Below are 15,551 nucleotides of genomic sequence, written 5' to 3'. Positions count from 1 at the left end.
CAATTATATGAACAAATCAATAGTACAGAAAATAAGCTAAATCAGTACAAAATGCTGGTTCTTCTAAGACCGTGATGAAGACAGACCTATGAACCACGTACAACATGTGAAATCTGTCCTCTACTTCCTCAATGTACATGTAGTCAGTCTCCCAAAGCCTTATAAGACTCCCATGACACAAGCAGGAAACATCTCTTACCCTTCAAAGGGTCCTGCTCCGCCCTCATGATGTCGATCAGGGAGCTCTCCAACGAATGCATGTTCAAGCTGTCATACATCCTGGACCGATCCTGAGGAACAGAGTTGAGGGATGTGTCAATATGTGCAATACAGACGGAAACGGGGAGTGTTGTGAAGTTATGGGATTACATGCACACAGTCAGGAGCAAACAGGCTCCCTCAAACGCAGGGAATCCGAGCTGATCGCTGTAAGCAGGAATAGAGCATGTTTGGGTGGGCCGAGCCGTGCGCGAGCTCGGTCACCCCTGAATCCCGGGAATACTGCGGCAGACCGGATTCTGGGACACAAGATTGCAGCCCTCTGGAATGTTGTTTGTAGAGCTGTCCAAGTGGAATTAACCAGGCAGGTTTGTTAGCTTTAGTGTATTTTGGACTGAAAGTTCAGCCAAACTGGTCTCGATGCGTGGCTGTTTTAAGGCGGGATGTGTGTGTCGCTTGTTTTGGATATTCGGCTGCTTTACGAGAATATCCTTCTTCCAGTTTGTTCGGGGCATCCCATCTCCCTATCACAACACCTGCCTAACAACGTGCCACAGATATCTGTGTCATTACCGCAATGAGACCAAGAAGGAATGTGAACATAAACACAGTTATATCCGCCACTAGACCTGTGTGTGCACACACTGCAGGAAACACATTCACGACTGACACAAACACAGCACACAGCACAAGAGCAAGTCCAGGGGAGCCTCATTATCACCACCCTTGTGGAAAAGAAGTGCACTTAGTTGTGGTGAATATGCACATGTATGTATATTTTCTGTATATGTGTACTGACAGATAACATTAATAGTCCACTTAAGTGCACTTAAAGATAGTACACTTTCATATAGGGATGCTCGATATATCGGCCACCATATCGGTATCGGCCCATATATGTTCATGTTTGGTGTTATCGTTATCGGCCTGATAAGAAAATTCGGCCGATATATTAAAAGATGGATTATTTCCTTCAGCTGAGACACTTCAGATGCGCACGGTTCGACATGATGGTTTTGAAGTGTTTGAAATATGATTGGAAATAAAATACAAATTAATAATGTGCAACACAAGTCTGGCTAAATAAAATTATTATGAGAACATCATTATAATTGTGTGCTTGGGATGTGTGTTTTGTTTTTGTAATCAGGCCTCATAAAAATGAGTCGCTGTAGTTTCTAGCTGTACATTATGGTGCAGTATGAAGTGTTGTAGTATGTGGTCCATCATGGTGAATCTTCAGCAAACACACATACACCCATTAACCAACAGCAGCTGCTGTGTGGCAGGATAACACCAGATTACTGCCGCCCGCATCACTTCCTATCGCCCTCTTTCAGCCCAGCTTTACAGTTATTTTAATATATTTATATAACAATCTGTGTTGTGTTTTACGCCACATTGTACTAATTCGTTTCGATGTTTAAGTTAAATCGTGGCCACATTGTACTAATTCGTTTCGATGTTTAAGTTAAATCGTGGCCACATTGTACTAATTCGTTTCGATGTTTAAATTAAATCGTGGCCACATTGTACTAATTTGTTTCGATGTTTAAATTAAATCATGGCCACATTGTACTAATTCGTTTCGCTGTTTAAGTTAAATCGTGGCCACATTGTACTAATTCGTTTCGATGTTTAAATTAAATCGTGGCCACATTGTACTAATTCGTTTCGATGTTTAAATTAAATCGTGGCCACATTGTACTAATTCGTTTCGATGTTTAAGTTAAATCGTGGCCACATTGTACTAATTCGTTTCGCTGTTTAAGTTAAATCGTGGCCACATTGTACTAATTCGTTTCGATGTTTAAATTAAATCGTAGCCACATTGTACTAATTCGTTTCGATGTTTAAGTTAAATCGTGGCCATATTGTACTAATTCGTTTCGCTGTTTAAGTTAAATCGTGGCCACATTGTACTAATTCGTTTCGCTGTTTAAGTTAAATCGTGGCCACATTGTACTAATTCGTTTCGATGTTTAAATTAAATCGTGGCCACATTGTACTAATTCGTTTCGATGTTTAAGTTAAATCGTGGCCACATTGTACTAATTCGTTTCGATGTTTAAGTTAAATCGTGGCCACATTGTACTAATTCGTTTCGCTGTTTAAGTTAAATCGTGGCCACATTGTACTAATTCGTTTCGATGTTTAAATTAAATCGTGGCCACATTGTACTAATTCGTTTCGATGTTTAAGTTAAATCGTGGCCACATTGTACTAATTCGTTTCGATGTTTAAATTAAATCGTGGCCACATTGTACTAATTCGTTTCGATGTTTAAGTTAAATCGTGGCCACATTGTACTAATTCGTTTCGATGTTTAAGTTAAATCGTGGCCACATCGTACTAATTCGTTTCGCTGCATAAGTTAAATCGTGGCCACATTGTACTAATTCGTTTCGCTGTTTAAGTTAAATCGTGGCCACATTGTACTAATTCGTTTCGATGTTTAAATTAAATCGTGGCCACATTGTACTAATTCGTTTCGATGTTTAAATTAAATCGTGGCCACATTGTACTAATTCGTTTCGATGTTTAAGTTAAATCATGGCCACATTGTACTAATTCGTTTCGCTGTTTAAGTTAAATCGTGGCCACATTGTACTAATTCGTTTCGCTGTTTAAGTTAAATCGTGGCCACATTGTACTAATTCGTTTCGATGTTTAAATTAAATCGTGGCCACATTGTACTAATTCGTTTCGATGTTTAAGTTAAATCGTGGCCACATTGTACTAATTCGTTTCGCTGTTTAAGTTAAATCGTGGCCACATTGTACTAATTCGTTTCGATGTTTAAATTAAATCGTGGCCACATTGTACTAATTCGTTTCGATGTTTAAGTTAAATCGTGGCCACATTGTACTAATTCGTTTCGATGTTTAAATTAAATCGTGGCCACATTGTACTAATTCGTTTCGATGTTTAAATTAAATCGTGGCCACATTGTACTAATTCATTTCGCTGTTTAAGTTAAATCGTGGCCACATTGTACTAATTCGTTTCGCTGTTTAAGTTAAATCGTGGCCACATTGTACTAATTCGTTTCGATGTTTAAATTAAATCGTGGCCACATTGTACTAATTCGTTTCGATGTTTAAGTTAAATCGTGGCCACATTGTACTAATTCGTTTCGCTGTTTAAGTTAAATCGTGGCCACATTGTACTAATTCGTTTCGATGTTTAAATTAAATCGTGGCCACATTGTACTAATTCGTTTCGATGTTTAAGTTAAATCGTGGCCACATTGTACTAATTCGTTTCGATGTTTAAATTAAATCGTGGCCACATTGTACTAATTCGTTTCGATGTTTAAGTTAAATCGTGGCCACATTGTACTAATTCGTTTCGATGTTTAAATTAAATCGTGGCCACATTGTACTAATTCGTTTCGATGTTTAAGTTAAATCGTGGCCACATTGTACTAATTCGTTTCGATGTTTAAATTAAATCGTGGCCACATTGTACTAATTCGTTTCGATGTTTAAGTTAAATCGTGGCCACATTGTACTAATTCGTTTCGATGTTTAAATTAAATCGTGGCCACATTGTACTAATTCGTTTCGATGTTTAAGTTAAATCGTGGCCACATTGTACTAATTCGTTTCGATGTTTAAATTAAATCGTGGCCACATTGTACTAATTCGTTTCGATGTTTAAGTTAAATCGTGGCCACATCGTACTAATTCGTTTCGATGTTTAAGTTAAATCCTGGCCACATCGTACTAATTCGTTTCGATGTTTAAATTAAATCGTGGCCACATCGTACTAATTCGTTTTGATGTTTAAATTAAATCGTGGCCACATCGTACTAATTCGTTTCGATGTTTAAGTTAAATCGTGGCCACATTGTACTAATTCGTTTCGATCTTTAAGTTAAATCGTGGCCACATTGTACTAATTCGTTTCGATGTTTAAGTTAAATCGTGGCCACATTGTACTAATTCGTTTCGATGTTTAAGTTAAATCGTGGTCACATTGTACTAATTCGTTTCGATGTTTAAGTTAAATCATGGCCACATCGTACTAATTCGTTTCGCTGTTTAAGATAAATCGTGGCCACATTGTACTAATTCGTTTCGATGTTTAAGTTAAATCGTGGCCACATCGTACTAATTCGTTTCGCTGTTTAAGATAAATCGTGGCCACATTGTACTAATTCGTTTCGATGTTTAAATTAAATCGTGGCCACATCGTACTAATTCGTTTCGATGTTTAAATTAAATCGTGGCCACATCGTACTAATTCGTTTCGATGTTTAAGTTAAATCGTGGCCACATTGTACTAATTCGTTTCGATCTTTAAGTTAAATCGTGGCCACATTGTACTAATTCGTTTCGATGTTTAAGTTAAATCGTGGTCACATTGTACTAATTCGTTTCGCTGTTTAAGTTAAATCGTGGCCACATTGTACTAATTCGTTTCGATGTTTAAGTTAAATCATGGCCACATCGTACTAATTCGTTTCGCTGTTTAAGATAAATCGTGGCCACATTGTACTAATTCGTTTCGATGTTTAAGTTAAATCGTGGCCACATTGTACTAATTCGTTTCGATGTTTAAGTTAAATCGTGGTCACATTGTACTAATTCGTTTCGATGTTTAAGTTAAATCGTGGCCACATCGTACTAATTTGTTTCGTGGTTAATTAAATTCATGGCCATATTGTACTAATTCGTTTCGATGTTTAAGTTAATTTGTGGGTACATTGTTCTACTTTGTGGCCAGAATTGAACTGTTTTAACTAAATTGAACTGACTGAACTTAAAACTAGGGAAAAAATGAATAGAGATGGCCACACTATCTATTATTTCTTCCACATGTCATGTATGAGGCTCCGTCGTAAATATATAAAGATACCCTGACTGACACATAAATGTATGATGGACATTGTTTGGAAAGCGCACAGGGAGCAAGTGCTGACCGCGTCAAGCGCAGATGTTTCCAATTGGATATGTCACGGCCATCTGCCTCCCACAGGTAGAGCAGGTTTAATATCAGTCCTGTGCTGTTTTCTGTCTCCAGTCCTATTCGCAGGCTCTCACGCCGGAGCTTACAGACGGCCCGAGGCTGGAAGGGGCTAAATATAGTTTTAGCAACATTGCCAGAAATAGTGTCTGAAAAGCAGCTCAGTTCTCCAGTGAACAACACGGCCTGAAGACTCATGCTGATCTGAGACTTTGGGTTATTATGCTACCATTCAATATAATTCAAATTCTAAATAATATATTTAATTTTATAACCTCTTTTTCCTGCCTACAACTACCGTTGTAGTCGAGACCAGCTCATTCAAGTGTGATTGAAGACTGAGACCACATTCTCAGTTCATGACAAGACCAACACAATGAAATATGAAGACTGATGCTGCGTTCACACCGTGACGTAATTACAAGATGACGTGACGTGTAGAATTACAACACATGGCATTCTTCTCTGAGCGTTCCTCGCAATTATGTATTTCTATAGCAACAGTATCAATGGCAATGAATCTGCAACTGTCAGGTGGTACAAGTCGGATCTCTCAGAAAAATTCCAAGTCTTACGAGAACGCTTTTAACAATTATGGTAATTACGACATGACGTAAGCGCACCTCGAGTCCAAGACCATATTACATGTGGATTCAGACTCCACCCTGTCTTGATTCAAACACATTGCGACTACGACACCGCCATTAAAATTTCGAATTTAAACATTCGAAGTTAAAAGTTCAAAGAAAATCTTGGGAAACCGAATGAAATCTTTAAAAATGCGGCTAGCATTTTTATCTCTGTCCTTTCCTCCTCCCTCCGTCTTTTTTGTTTCTCTTTTCAGCACATGACGCATTTGATCTCTGGAACGCAGAGCAAACACGGAGAAGGAGAGGAGGAGAGAGAGGAGAGGCTTGTGGAATGCGAGGAATCCCAAACGGCACCCTGTTTATGGAAATGAACAATACCGTAGATGCTACTAGAGTCGGACCTGTTTCCTGAGAGAGGAGGAAAGAAAGTGATGAAGGCCAGGCCACACTCATCTCAGGTTCCTCCTTTCAGTTCGGTTAGGCCCCGCTTTAACGGAATTAGCTGCGACGTGCCAAACACTGATCCGGTCCGAAATAAAGTACGAACTAACAATGAGTTATTCTGTGGCAGACCATAACAACAGCTCTTAATGACAGAAAGGCATGTTAAATATGTCACAACTAAACTGGTTTAATTCAATAGCACATCTATAGCCATTAGCACACAGGGCCTGAATAAGATAAGCCAACTGTAGAGAGTAAGGATGGCAAAAATACCAGTAGTCATGTGATACGAAGTCGATACTAAAATAAAAAGTAACAATAGCAGTTTGTATCAGGAGAGGTTTAAACACGAGGTGTTTCCACGCACACTTCAGCGATTCACATGTAAATGACCCGCTGTTTCAGCTCATCATCAAAACAATGGGGCAACGCGACAAAAATGTGTTACTCTCGCCCCTTTAGCCTCTCACACACTCAGTTTCTCACTTTTAGCGAGAAAGTGAGAAACTTTTAGCCTGGTTGACACCAGACCATTCTCAGTTGTAAAGCGTCATAGACTAATCATTTCCAGAGGGGCGTCACCAACGGACGTCGCGGATAGACCTAAACCCAATCAGAGCGATGAAGGAGATGACGTATGCAGAGCGGCGGAGACACATCTCCGAGTGTTGTTCTTTGCTCGGTTTTTAACTAAAAGGAAACGTTCAAATCGCTTAAAACAGACGCGATAGCTGATTCGAACGAGTGATGTTCGACGGCGGCATCCATCTTTGTAATGTAGGCTACAAAATCTGCTTCAAAATCCCAGCGCTGTCGTCGTCGTGTAAAGCCCGCCCCAACGTTTCTGATTGGTGCCGCGATTTCGACGGATTGGAAATGGGTTTGAATGAGCTCTTTGCCAGACTAACTCTCAGAGCAAATCTAAATTTGCCCGAAGTTGTCTGGGTTTTCCCAGGCTAAGAAACTTTCAGACTCTCACTAAAATAAGCAATAAGCATTAAGCAGGGCTGGACAATATATTGAATATTTACTATAAGTATTTTCCTGGTATTATAAAACGTGAATATTACAAAATCACACGCTTTTTTTTTTTACCATCGTTTTGCGACTTAAGTATTTTAGCATCAACTATTTTTAATTAAATTTAATTTCAATTTCAGTTTTTTTTATTATTTTTTTATGTATTGGTTGTTTCAATTAATTAATTCAAACAAATTCAATGATTCGTTTGCACCATCACTCAAAAATGTTCATGGAAGTATCTGTGTGGCAATTTACATGTAAAAAAAAAAACATTCCTAAATAATTTTTCTTGCATTTCACTTTGTGCATTAAACTTTCTAAATCTACATTGCTACAGTAGTTTGGTTGAAATAATGCTTCCTCCTATATATGTGTGTTTTTGAAATAAATCTCTTATGCCTACTACAGACTGTGTGATCTAAGTTTTAGTGCATCATACAGTGTGCACCGGACATCATGGTCATCAAAGCTGTATTTATTTGTCAAATACACACACACACACACACACACACACATATATATATATAAATATAAAAGCTATTTCAGAACAAATACCTCAACCTCATAAATAAAGGTCAATGATCATACGAACATGTGATTGCACTTGAGATTCATGAGATTCATGAACATTTCATAGTCTCATGTGTCCCATCTAACAGCAAACTGGAGATCAAATAGGTTGAATTAATTTTTCCAAAAAGCACACAGACACAGATTTCCAGTTCAGACTGCCACACAATGATGAAGGGAGAGGACAGGTTCCTTCAGGACGAAACCGGCAAAACCTCGATGACCTCACCGTGAGTCATCATCGATCCTGCAGAAGGTCGTTGAACGACCTATTGAACTCAACAGCCACGCACAGGGCGTACCGGGCGTACACACACACGACGTCTGATGCTTATGTATATTGAGCAACAATTAAAAAAGAACTGGCTCCCATCCCAGCCCGAGAGCCTGAACGCACACAGCCAGCTCACACACACATACCTGCGGGGGCAGCAGCGTGTTGCTGTTGTTGTCGGTACGGAACATATTCTCTTCGATCCAGGATTTAGGTCCCATGGAGCCGGCGGAGCGGGGGAACTTGGGCGGAGCGATGACGTTACTGGAGAAGGGTTTCTTCATGGGAGAGATGTGGTTGAAGGAGCCTGGCACGCTCATGCCGCCTCCACGCCGATTGTCTCGGCCCCAGGACATCCCGCCGGAGTTCCAGCCGCCGCCCTGATGGGAGCCCCACGGGGACTGCTTCATCATGGGCTACAGACACACAGGAAGAGTAGTTAGGGACGAAACCGAAACGCAAGTGCTTGAATGCAAAGGCTAGACTTGAAGTTCAAGTCCATTTGAAAGCAATCAGTTCACTCGGCGGCCATCTTGGGGACGCGTCGCACCTATTGGTAGTCATGCAAGTACAGCTCTAATTGAATAGGGAAATATCTCAATTTTACAACATTACTCACATTTCTATAACATATTTTAATCTGACATCAATTGTAATGTAAATGTTGTTTATTATTATCCTCAAATAGCACGGAAAACTGTATATTTCATGTTGATATAGCCAGTGAGCATGTGGCATATTCGTGACATTAGAGGAAGGAGACATTCTCAATCTAAAAGAGCATTTCACTGGACAAACATATGGGTATCCTTGCAAAAAGAAGTGTGCTTAATTGTATTGAATGTGCACTTGTAGTGTACTTGCAGATAATGTAATATTAATGAAATGAGCACACTTTCACGACACACTGAATTAAAAAGTGCCTTTTGCTGTGCTTTAAAGTAGTACACTTATTTTGACGTGTTGACTAACATTTACTAAAGCACATGTAAAGCACTTGACTATAATTTTAGTGTTATTTGATATTACATTTAGAGTTAATATATTGTAAATGTACTTAAACTGCATCTTCATCATTACTAATGTGTCATTACAACTATATTTCAATGCATGACATATGAGTTTCAATAGAAAATACATTAAAGCATATTTTCGTTTATTAGTAAATTCCCCAGTACACTCGAACCATATTTCAAACGCGAAATAATTACGAAATTACATAAAAAAATGTAGTCAAGTCCTTCTTGAGAGGGTAAAAAAGCACTAAGCTCAAATAGTTGCATTTAATTTAAAATTTAAACTATAATACATCTTAAGTTGTTGCAATCAACATGCAAATAAGTGTCTGAAAACATTACATCACTTCACAATAAAGTATATTCTTTTAAAGTATATTATTTGCGCCCTTATTTAAGAACTCTTTTTAAAAGTACGCTATACTTTTTCTCAAGGGATACGCCTGTGAGTACAAGATGATGTCATCGATGCTTTTGCTCTGTTTTCCGAAAAGAGACATACTGGACATTTGTACTGTATATCTGTCAAAGGAGTAGCACTAGCACAGATGACCTCAAAGCCAACAGAAATAGAGTGAAAGCTACAAATTTAACGCGTGTGTGGGAATCTGAATGAGAGTGACTGGTGTAATCGCCCGTATGCGTGTGTGTGTGTGTGTGTGTGTGTTACTTTGAGCATGGCCAGGCTTTCCCTTGCTGTACATGTAAGAAGATTTAAAGCTTTACATCTACACTCCACATCTCGTGAAGAAAGTGGCGACAACACACACTTGTCTTTATCCTAGAATATAATGTTAAAGCGCACATGAATGCACTCCTTCGCAAAGCGTCCACACCGAACAGTGGCAAAAAGAAACAAATTGTCATTTTCAGCAGGTGTTGTCATTGCATTGTGTGCACAACTCTCCCCAAATGAGAGTCCCACCCATCTCCGTAATGTCTTTGTGTGTAATTGGGTAATGGCCTGAGTGTGCGTGTGTGTGTGTGTGTGTGGGTGTGCGAGACTGCGTGCACATACAATCTGGTTGAGCGTTTAAGGGATAGTGAGAGATAATTACCGCTGATGGGCGTCTAGACACTGGAAAGCTGTTGAGACCTATGCAGCAAGAAGTAAACCACATACCAGAGCCTGCGTTGGCAGTTTGACGTATACAGTAGAAATGTATCAGCCAGTAGAGCTGACGCTACACTGCTATACATTATTTAAACATACAAAATATCAAATAATCAAAATGTGAAGTGTCCTAAACGAGCGAGTTGTTTGGAGTTGCCAAGCAACATTTCAACTTGCCGCAATAACACAGGCTGCATCCAAGAGTTTAGGCCATTGACTTTCTGCCATATCATATTGACTTCGCCGGCAGCATTTGTGCACTAAAGTGATTTCGAAGCATGACGTTCTAATGAGCTGGAACAAAACAGTAGAAGTTTTAACATATATGTTTTACTACAATGACCGCCAACTACGACTCATGCCTGCTACAGAGTGTGTGATTTCGGCCATCCTATAAGATTATTACAAATCACACTGTGGATCTAATAAACGTATGCACGACATGTATGAAGACTGTACGATGATGACACCGATGGAATCGAAGACTACGTCGCAAGTTAGTGTAGAAGAATAAAATGTCATTAGTGCTAGTGGTGAACAAATAGAGCAAGATGAATCGCACTTTGGCAGGTGTAGTTTAGTCAAGAGTGAAAGAGGAGGATATGGACGCGGTCGTGGTTTGGGAAAAGTGCTAATTTTGCAAATGGAGCTTGAGGAAAGTAGTTTTAAGTTTTAGCGCCATGTCGCGTTGATCAATACACCATTTCATGTTGCATTTTTATTGGCTAGTCAGTGGACGTAGATCGCAGCATCAAACACACTGTGAGATGATCATGTTAAATCTACGACGCTGTCAGAAAATGACTATTCATATGCAATCACAGGTGAGCATTTATTGGCTGTTTTACTACGGCTTTAAATATGGCCCATCCAATCACAATTTAGAATCAGATCTATTTATTTTATAATATAAGGTTTACTGATTTGAATGTTTGATTTTGAACATTACAATATGGCATTACATAATGTAATGCCATATTTAGCATTCATTTTGTTATGATTATGAATTATCTTATCTTTTGGTTTATGTCTGTCAAGTTCCAACTAAAATGTGCAAATAATTAATATGAGATGAAGCACCTTTAATTTTGAAGTACTTAATTGTCAAAAAAAAAAAAAAAAAAAACGTGTATCACACATAATCCATTTGTTTTCTTTAATTCATAGCAAAACACTGATGGACGTTTGGGGGTCGTGAGATTTTTGTTTATGTTTTTGAAAGAAGTATCTTATGCTCACTAAGGCTGCATTTTTATTTCATTATTATTATTATTATTTAAAACAACTCTTTTCTATGTGAATATATTGTAAAATGTAATGTATTCCTGTGATCAAGCATCATTACTCCAGTCTTCAATGTCACATGATCCTCCAAAAATCACTCTGATATGAGGATTTGATGCTCAAGAAACATGTCTTAATATTATAATCGTCGTGCTGCTTCATATTTTAATATATGTTTTGTGGAAACAGTGATACAATTATTTCAGGATTCTCTAATTTCATTTATGTGAAATAGAAATCAGAAATCATTTGTAAAATTATAGTTGTTTACTGTCACTTCAATTTAATGCATCCTTACTGCTCTTCCTGACCATTTTCCATGACTCATACGGTGTTATAAGATTATGGTCATACCTCTCACACCTAATAAATACATATACAAAATGCTGGACTCCTGAAAAAGGGCGTCTCCAGCTTAGCTGCGATATCATGATAAAAGACATCTACTCTTAACAGCTGTTAGACCAGCATGACTTCAGATGTACAAATATCCCACTGACAGATATAGGGCCACTCCTAAACCATGTGACCGTCTCTACCCCACCCCCACAAGACCGAACCCACACAGCCGAGAATACTTCCCCACCAGATCCCAAGATATCAGGACTAGCTTTTGTGAAATGCGTAATGTCTCTAAAACGCTGTCCGTTGCATGTGAGTGTTCTAACAGACGGTTGACTGATTAAAATCAGTATCGAGTCTTTTCGACAACACAATAAAAGACACGCTGCGTATTTACTGGTTTTGTATTTTTGCGGCACTTCATCTCACATATCTCATCAAGCTCAATTCAGGTTGCAAATGCACAATGCTGATATAATACAATATCGTTTATCCTGTGCTGTTGTAGATTCAGTAGCGATGCAGCGCAGCAAACACCGTCATAAATGTGGAATATCTAATATAACATCAAAGAAATGCTGAAATAGTCACATTCACCAAAATGGCCACCGTGCCATAGTAGTGAAACGCCAGTGCAGAGTGAAGCTTGGACTGCAGATTACTGTAATAACAGCTTTTTCAGACAGAGCTGCAGTTTAGCAGGGTGTTGTTGACATCCCGAAGCTCTCGATGGGACATTTCACTGAGCGCCCCACAGGTCAAGACATCCCTGGAATGTCACGTGAAAAGCCCTTCAACAATATTACCACGACTCGTGCTCGATGAGCCGCTGTCCCCTTCCAGAAGACAAGTGGAAAAACATACTACTGTTGTCTCTATTTCTGCATTACGCAGAGCGCAAATCAACTACTTTTGCCAAAAGCGTGTAGTGTAAAACCAGAGCAAGCTGGTTTCAGTATCCCACAATGCACTGAACTTGGCCTGACCTTGCATTTCCACTGTGACTCATTATTTGATTGTAGGCTACTACCACAAGTTATTATGACATTACACCAAATTGCATTAAAAAGCATAAAATGACAGTTGTTATTTCGGAGATTATGACTGAATGCCATTCTCGATGTTTCATACTGCAATGTAGATTACTGAACATTTAGCCCACGGTTGCATACTGGGATCGCTAAGATTCTGGAGCCGTATTGGATTACTTTTATGATAGATGGATGCGCTTTGTGGGCTTCGATATCTAAGGTACCATTCACTCCCATTATAAAGCTGGCAAGAGCCAGGACATGTTTTAAATAACTCATATTGTGTTCGGCTGAAAGAAGAAAGTCATATACACCTAGGATGGCTTGAGGGTGAGTAAATTATGGGATAATTTTTATTTTTGGGTGAACTAACCCTTTAATGTTTTTTTTATTATTATTATTTTTTATAAGAAGTCGACTGCTTCGATCAAAAATTCAGTAAAACAGTAATATTGTTAAGTATTACAATTATGTTATTATAACTTTATAAACATACTAATACTAATGTCAATGCTATTTTTTAAATCCCACTAAGCAGGACACAGTGCAGTAAGATAGCATTTGTGTTCAACGCACACACGTCACAATGGCTTCTTCACTCACTGAGCGCTGCATTATGACGCAACAGCAGACGTTCCATGGCCGCGATTGCGTCACAATGACAGTTTAACAGCCTTTAGAATTCTATGAATTCTAGAATGTACTAGGTATGTACGCGTTTTATACGCCATTTACAGTGCGTATGTAGTTGAACTGAACGGGCGGTGAATCGAGGCCGGTGCGCTCACCTGGTGGTGGTGGTTGTAGTTGTTCCTCTGCTGCAGAAAGGCGCCCTGCTGCGGGGGAATCTGCGGGCTGACCGGGGACCGGCGGCTCTGCGGAGGCTGCGGGGGGACGTTGATCTGCGGGGGAAAGGGGCTGCTAAACCCCTGCACCGGGCACGGGTTGGCCGAGAAGCTCTGGAAGAAGCCGGGGTTAATAGAGGAGGGGATGCCCGGGTAGAAGTTGTCAGGCTCGGTGGTGGGGATCGGGTTTATTGCGTTCGCGGAATTGGAGACGGGCGGTGGAGGGGAGCTCGTCTGAACGGACCACGGCGTCCCGAAAGCGGGCAGGGTTGGGGAAGCTGAGCCGCCGCCACCCCCGGGGTTCTGCATCTCCGGAAAAGCGGCCGCGAGCATGTTATTGCCACCGGTGCCGTTGTTGATGTGGTGCGCGCTGGGGGACTCCATCGGGATCTTCACCTTGGACGATGGCGCATCGGTGTCCAGGCCCGTGGAAGAGGAGGAGGAGGAGGAGGAGGAATACGTCTGCTGCTGCGGAGGATCACCCTGCTGATGTATGTTCCGGTCGTGCTGAAGGTCACCGGCTGTCTGTGCGTGACCTACAGCGGAGAAACTGGACTGAGAGGCTGTCAACCCCGCAGGCTCATCCTGCATGTTGCGCTGATGTGACGGGAAAAGAGGGCACACCAGAGGCGAGCTGCTGGCGCGCACCGGAGACGGGCTGGAGTAGGGTGTGAACGCGCCTCCGCCGAACAGTGATGCCGAGCTGCTGCTGATGTTCGCTGTCTGCAACAAGCCGAACCCGTAATCACCCATTTAATTGCGTCAAAAACAGCGCAGCTTTCCGATTCCCAGGCCTGGTCTGGAACAATAAGAGACGCGCAGTGTCCTATAACTTCCTAAAGCCTGTTTGGGAGCGAGAGAGGAGGAGCTTTCGGTCGAGTCGGTCACCTTTTCGCACACTATAAATATTGTTCGCGGATTTAATTGTCTGCGGCTTTTTTTAGCCGTTCTAGCCGTCCGTCCGTCCGACCGACCGAGCATCCCCCTCCTCGCGTTACCGGCTGATCTGCTGCTGCGGCACAGGATTAAAACTCCTGCATGCGCGTCACAGCCGCGTCACAATGCGTGCGCGACCCCGCCTCCCTCCCAGCCGCAGAGTAGAGAGAGCCGCAATGTGCGCGTCACTCATTCATTATTCAGGAGGTGCAGCAGAGCAGAGAGCAGTCCGCCCGGTGTCCTGAACGCTGCTGAGCTTTGACACTGACTGTCGGAAATATGGCAGCTGTTTGGCCAACTGCTCATGCGGGTGTCTTCCAGTCTTCTCTCACCTTTAGCCTAATAATCTGCCACCGAGACCACTCAGGCCATGCGCATGGCTATAATAAACTGCTTACTGTGCTTAATGAACATTCACATATCATATTACTGGGCGCTTCCTGATCCTTGATACAACATTTAGCGCATGACTGTATAGCATATAGCTAGGCTATGCAGTGTATTCTACAGTGTAGCATACTACATTATACTGTTTAGCTAGGTAGGCCTATTTAGTAGCCTACATAGTGTATACTACATGCCCTAGTGTAGGCTAGTATATTCTATATAATGTACTATAGAATATAGATTATACATTTGGTATTTAGTCAGTACTGTAGTGCCCTATATATTATGCAGTTGTTTATTATTGAATATATTGTGTAGTGCATACTTAGGCTATAGGTGCTATACAATCTAGATTACACCATAGTATTCAGTACATATTATGTAGTGTTGTATTCTATGTACTGTACTATGCAGTCGTTTTTAAGTATTTCGTATTTTGTGTAGTGTACAGTCTATACATTGTATAGTGTATTCTATAGGCTATTAATGTACTATACAATATAGA

At 40.5% G+C, this 15,551-nt stretch overlaps 1 protein-coding gene across 4 annotated transcripts in view; it reads right to left on the bottom strand.

Annotated features, from left to right (window-relative positions):
- cpeb2 (cytoplasmic polyadenylation element binding protein 2) overlaps positions 1 to 14,777 on the bottom strand; it is a 32,514-nt gene extending 17,737 nt beyond the window's left edge. For all 4 annotated transcript variants that reach the window (XM_056240425.1, XM_056240426.1, XM_056240427.1 and 1 more), the window contains exons 1-3: positions 13,667 to 14,777; positions 8,238 to 8,507; positions 200 to 290 (exon numbers count right to left, since the gene is read on the bottom strand). In XM_056240425.1, coding sequence (XP_056096400.1) covers positions 200 to 290; positions 8,238 to 8,507; positions 13,667 to 14,476 — 1,171 coding nt within the window. In that variant the 5' untranslated portion in view covers positions 14,477 to 14,777. The remainder of the gene's footprint in view (positions 1 to 199; positions 291 to 8,237; positions 8,508 to 13,666) is intronic.
- Positions 14,778 to 15,551: the final 774 nt, after the last annotated feature.

This window comes from Rhinichthys klamathensis, unplaced genomic scaffold, assembly GCF_029890125.1.
Source record: "Rhinichthys klamathensis goyatoka isolate OS25496 unplaced genomic scaffold, OSU_Roscu_1.1 h1tg000597l_1, whole genome shotgun sequence".
Taxonomy (NCBI): domain Eukaryota; kingdom Metazoa; phylum Chordata; class Actinopteri; order Cypriniformes; family Leuciscidae; genus Rhinichthys; species Rhinichthys klamathensis.
The sequence above is the reverse complement of the archived record's forward strand: the minus strand, read 5'-3'. Positions and strand labels throughout refer to the sequence as shown.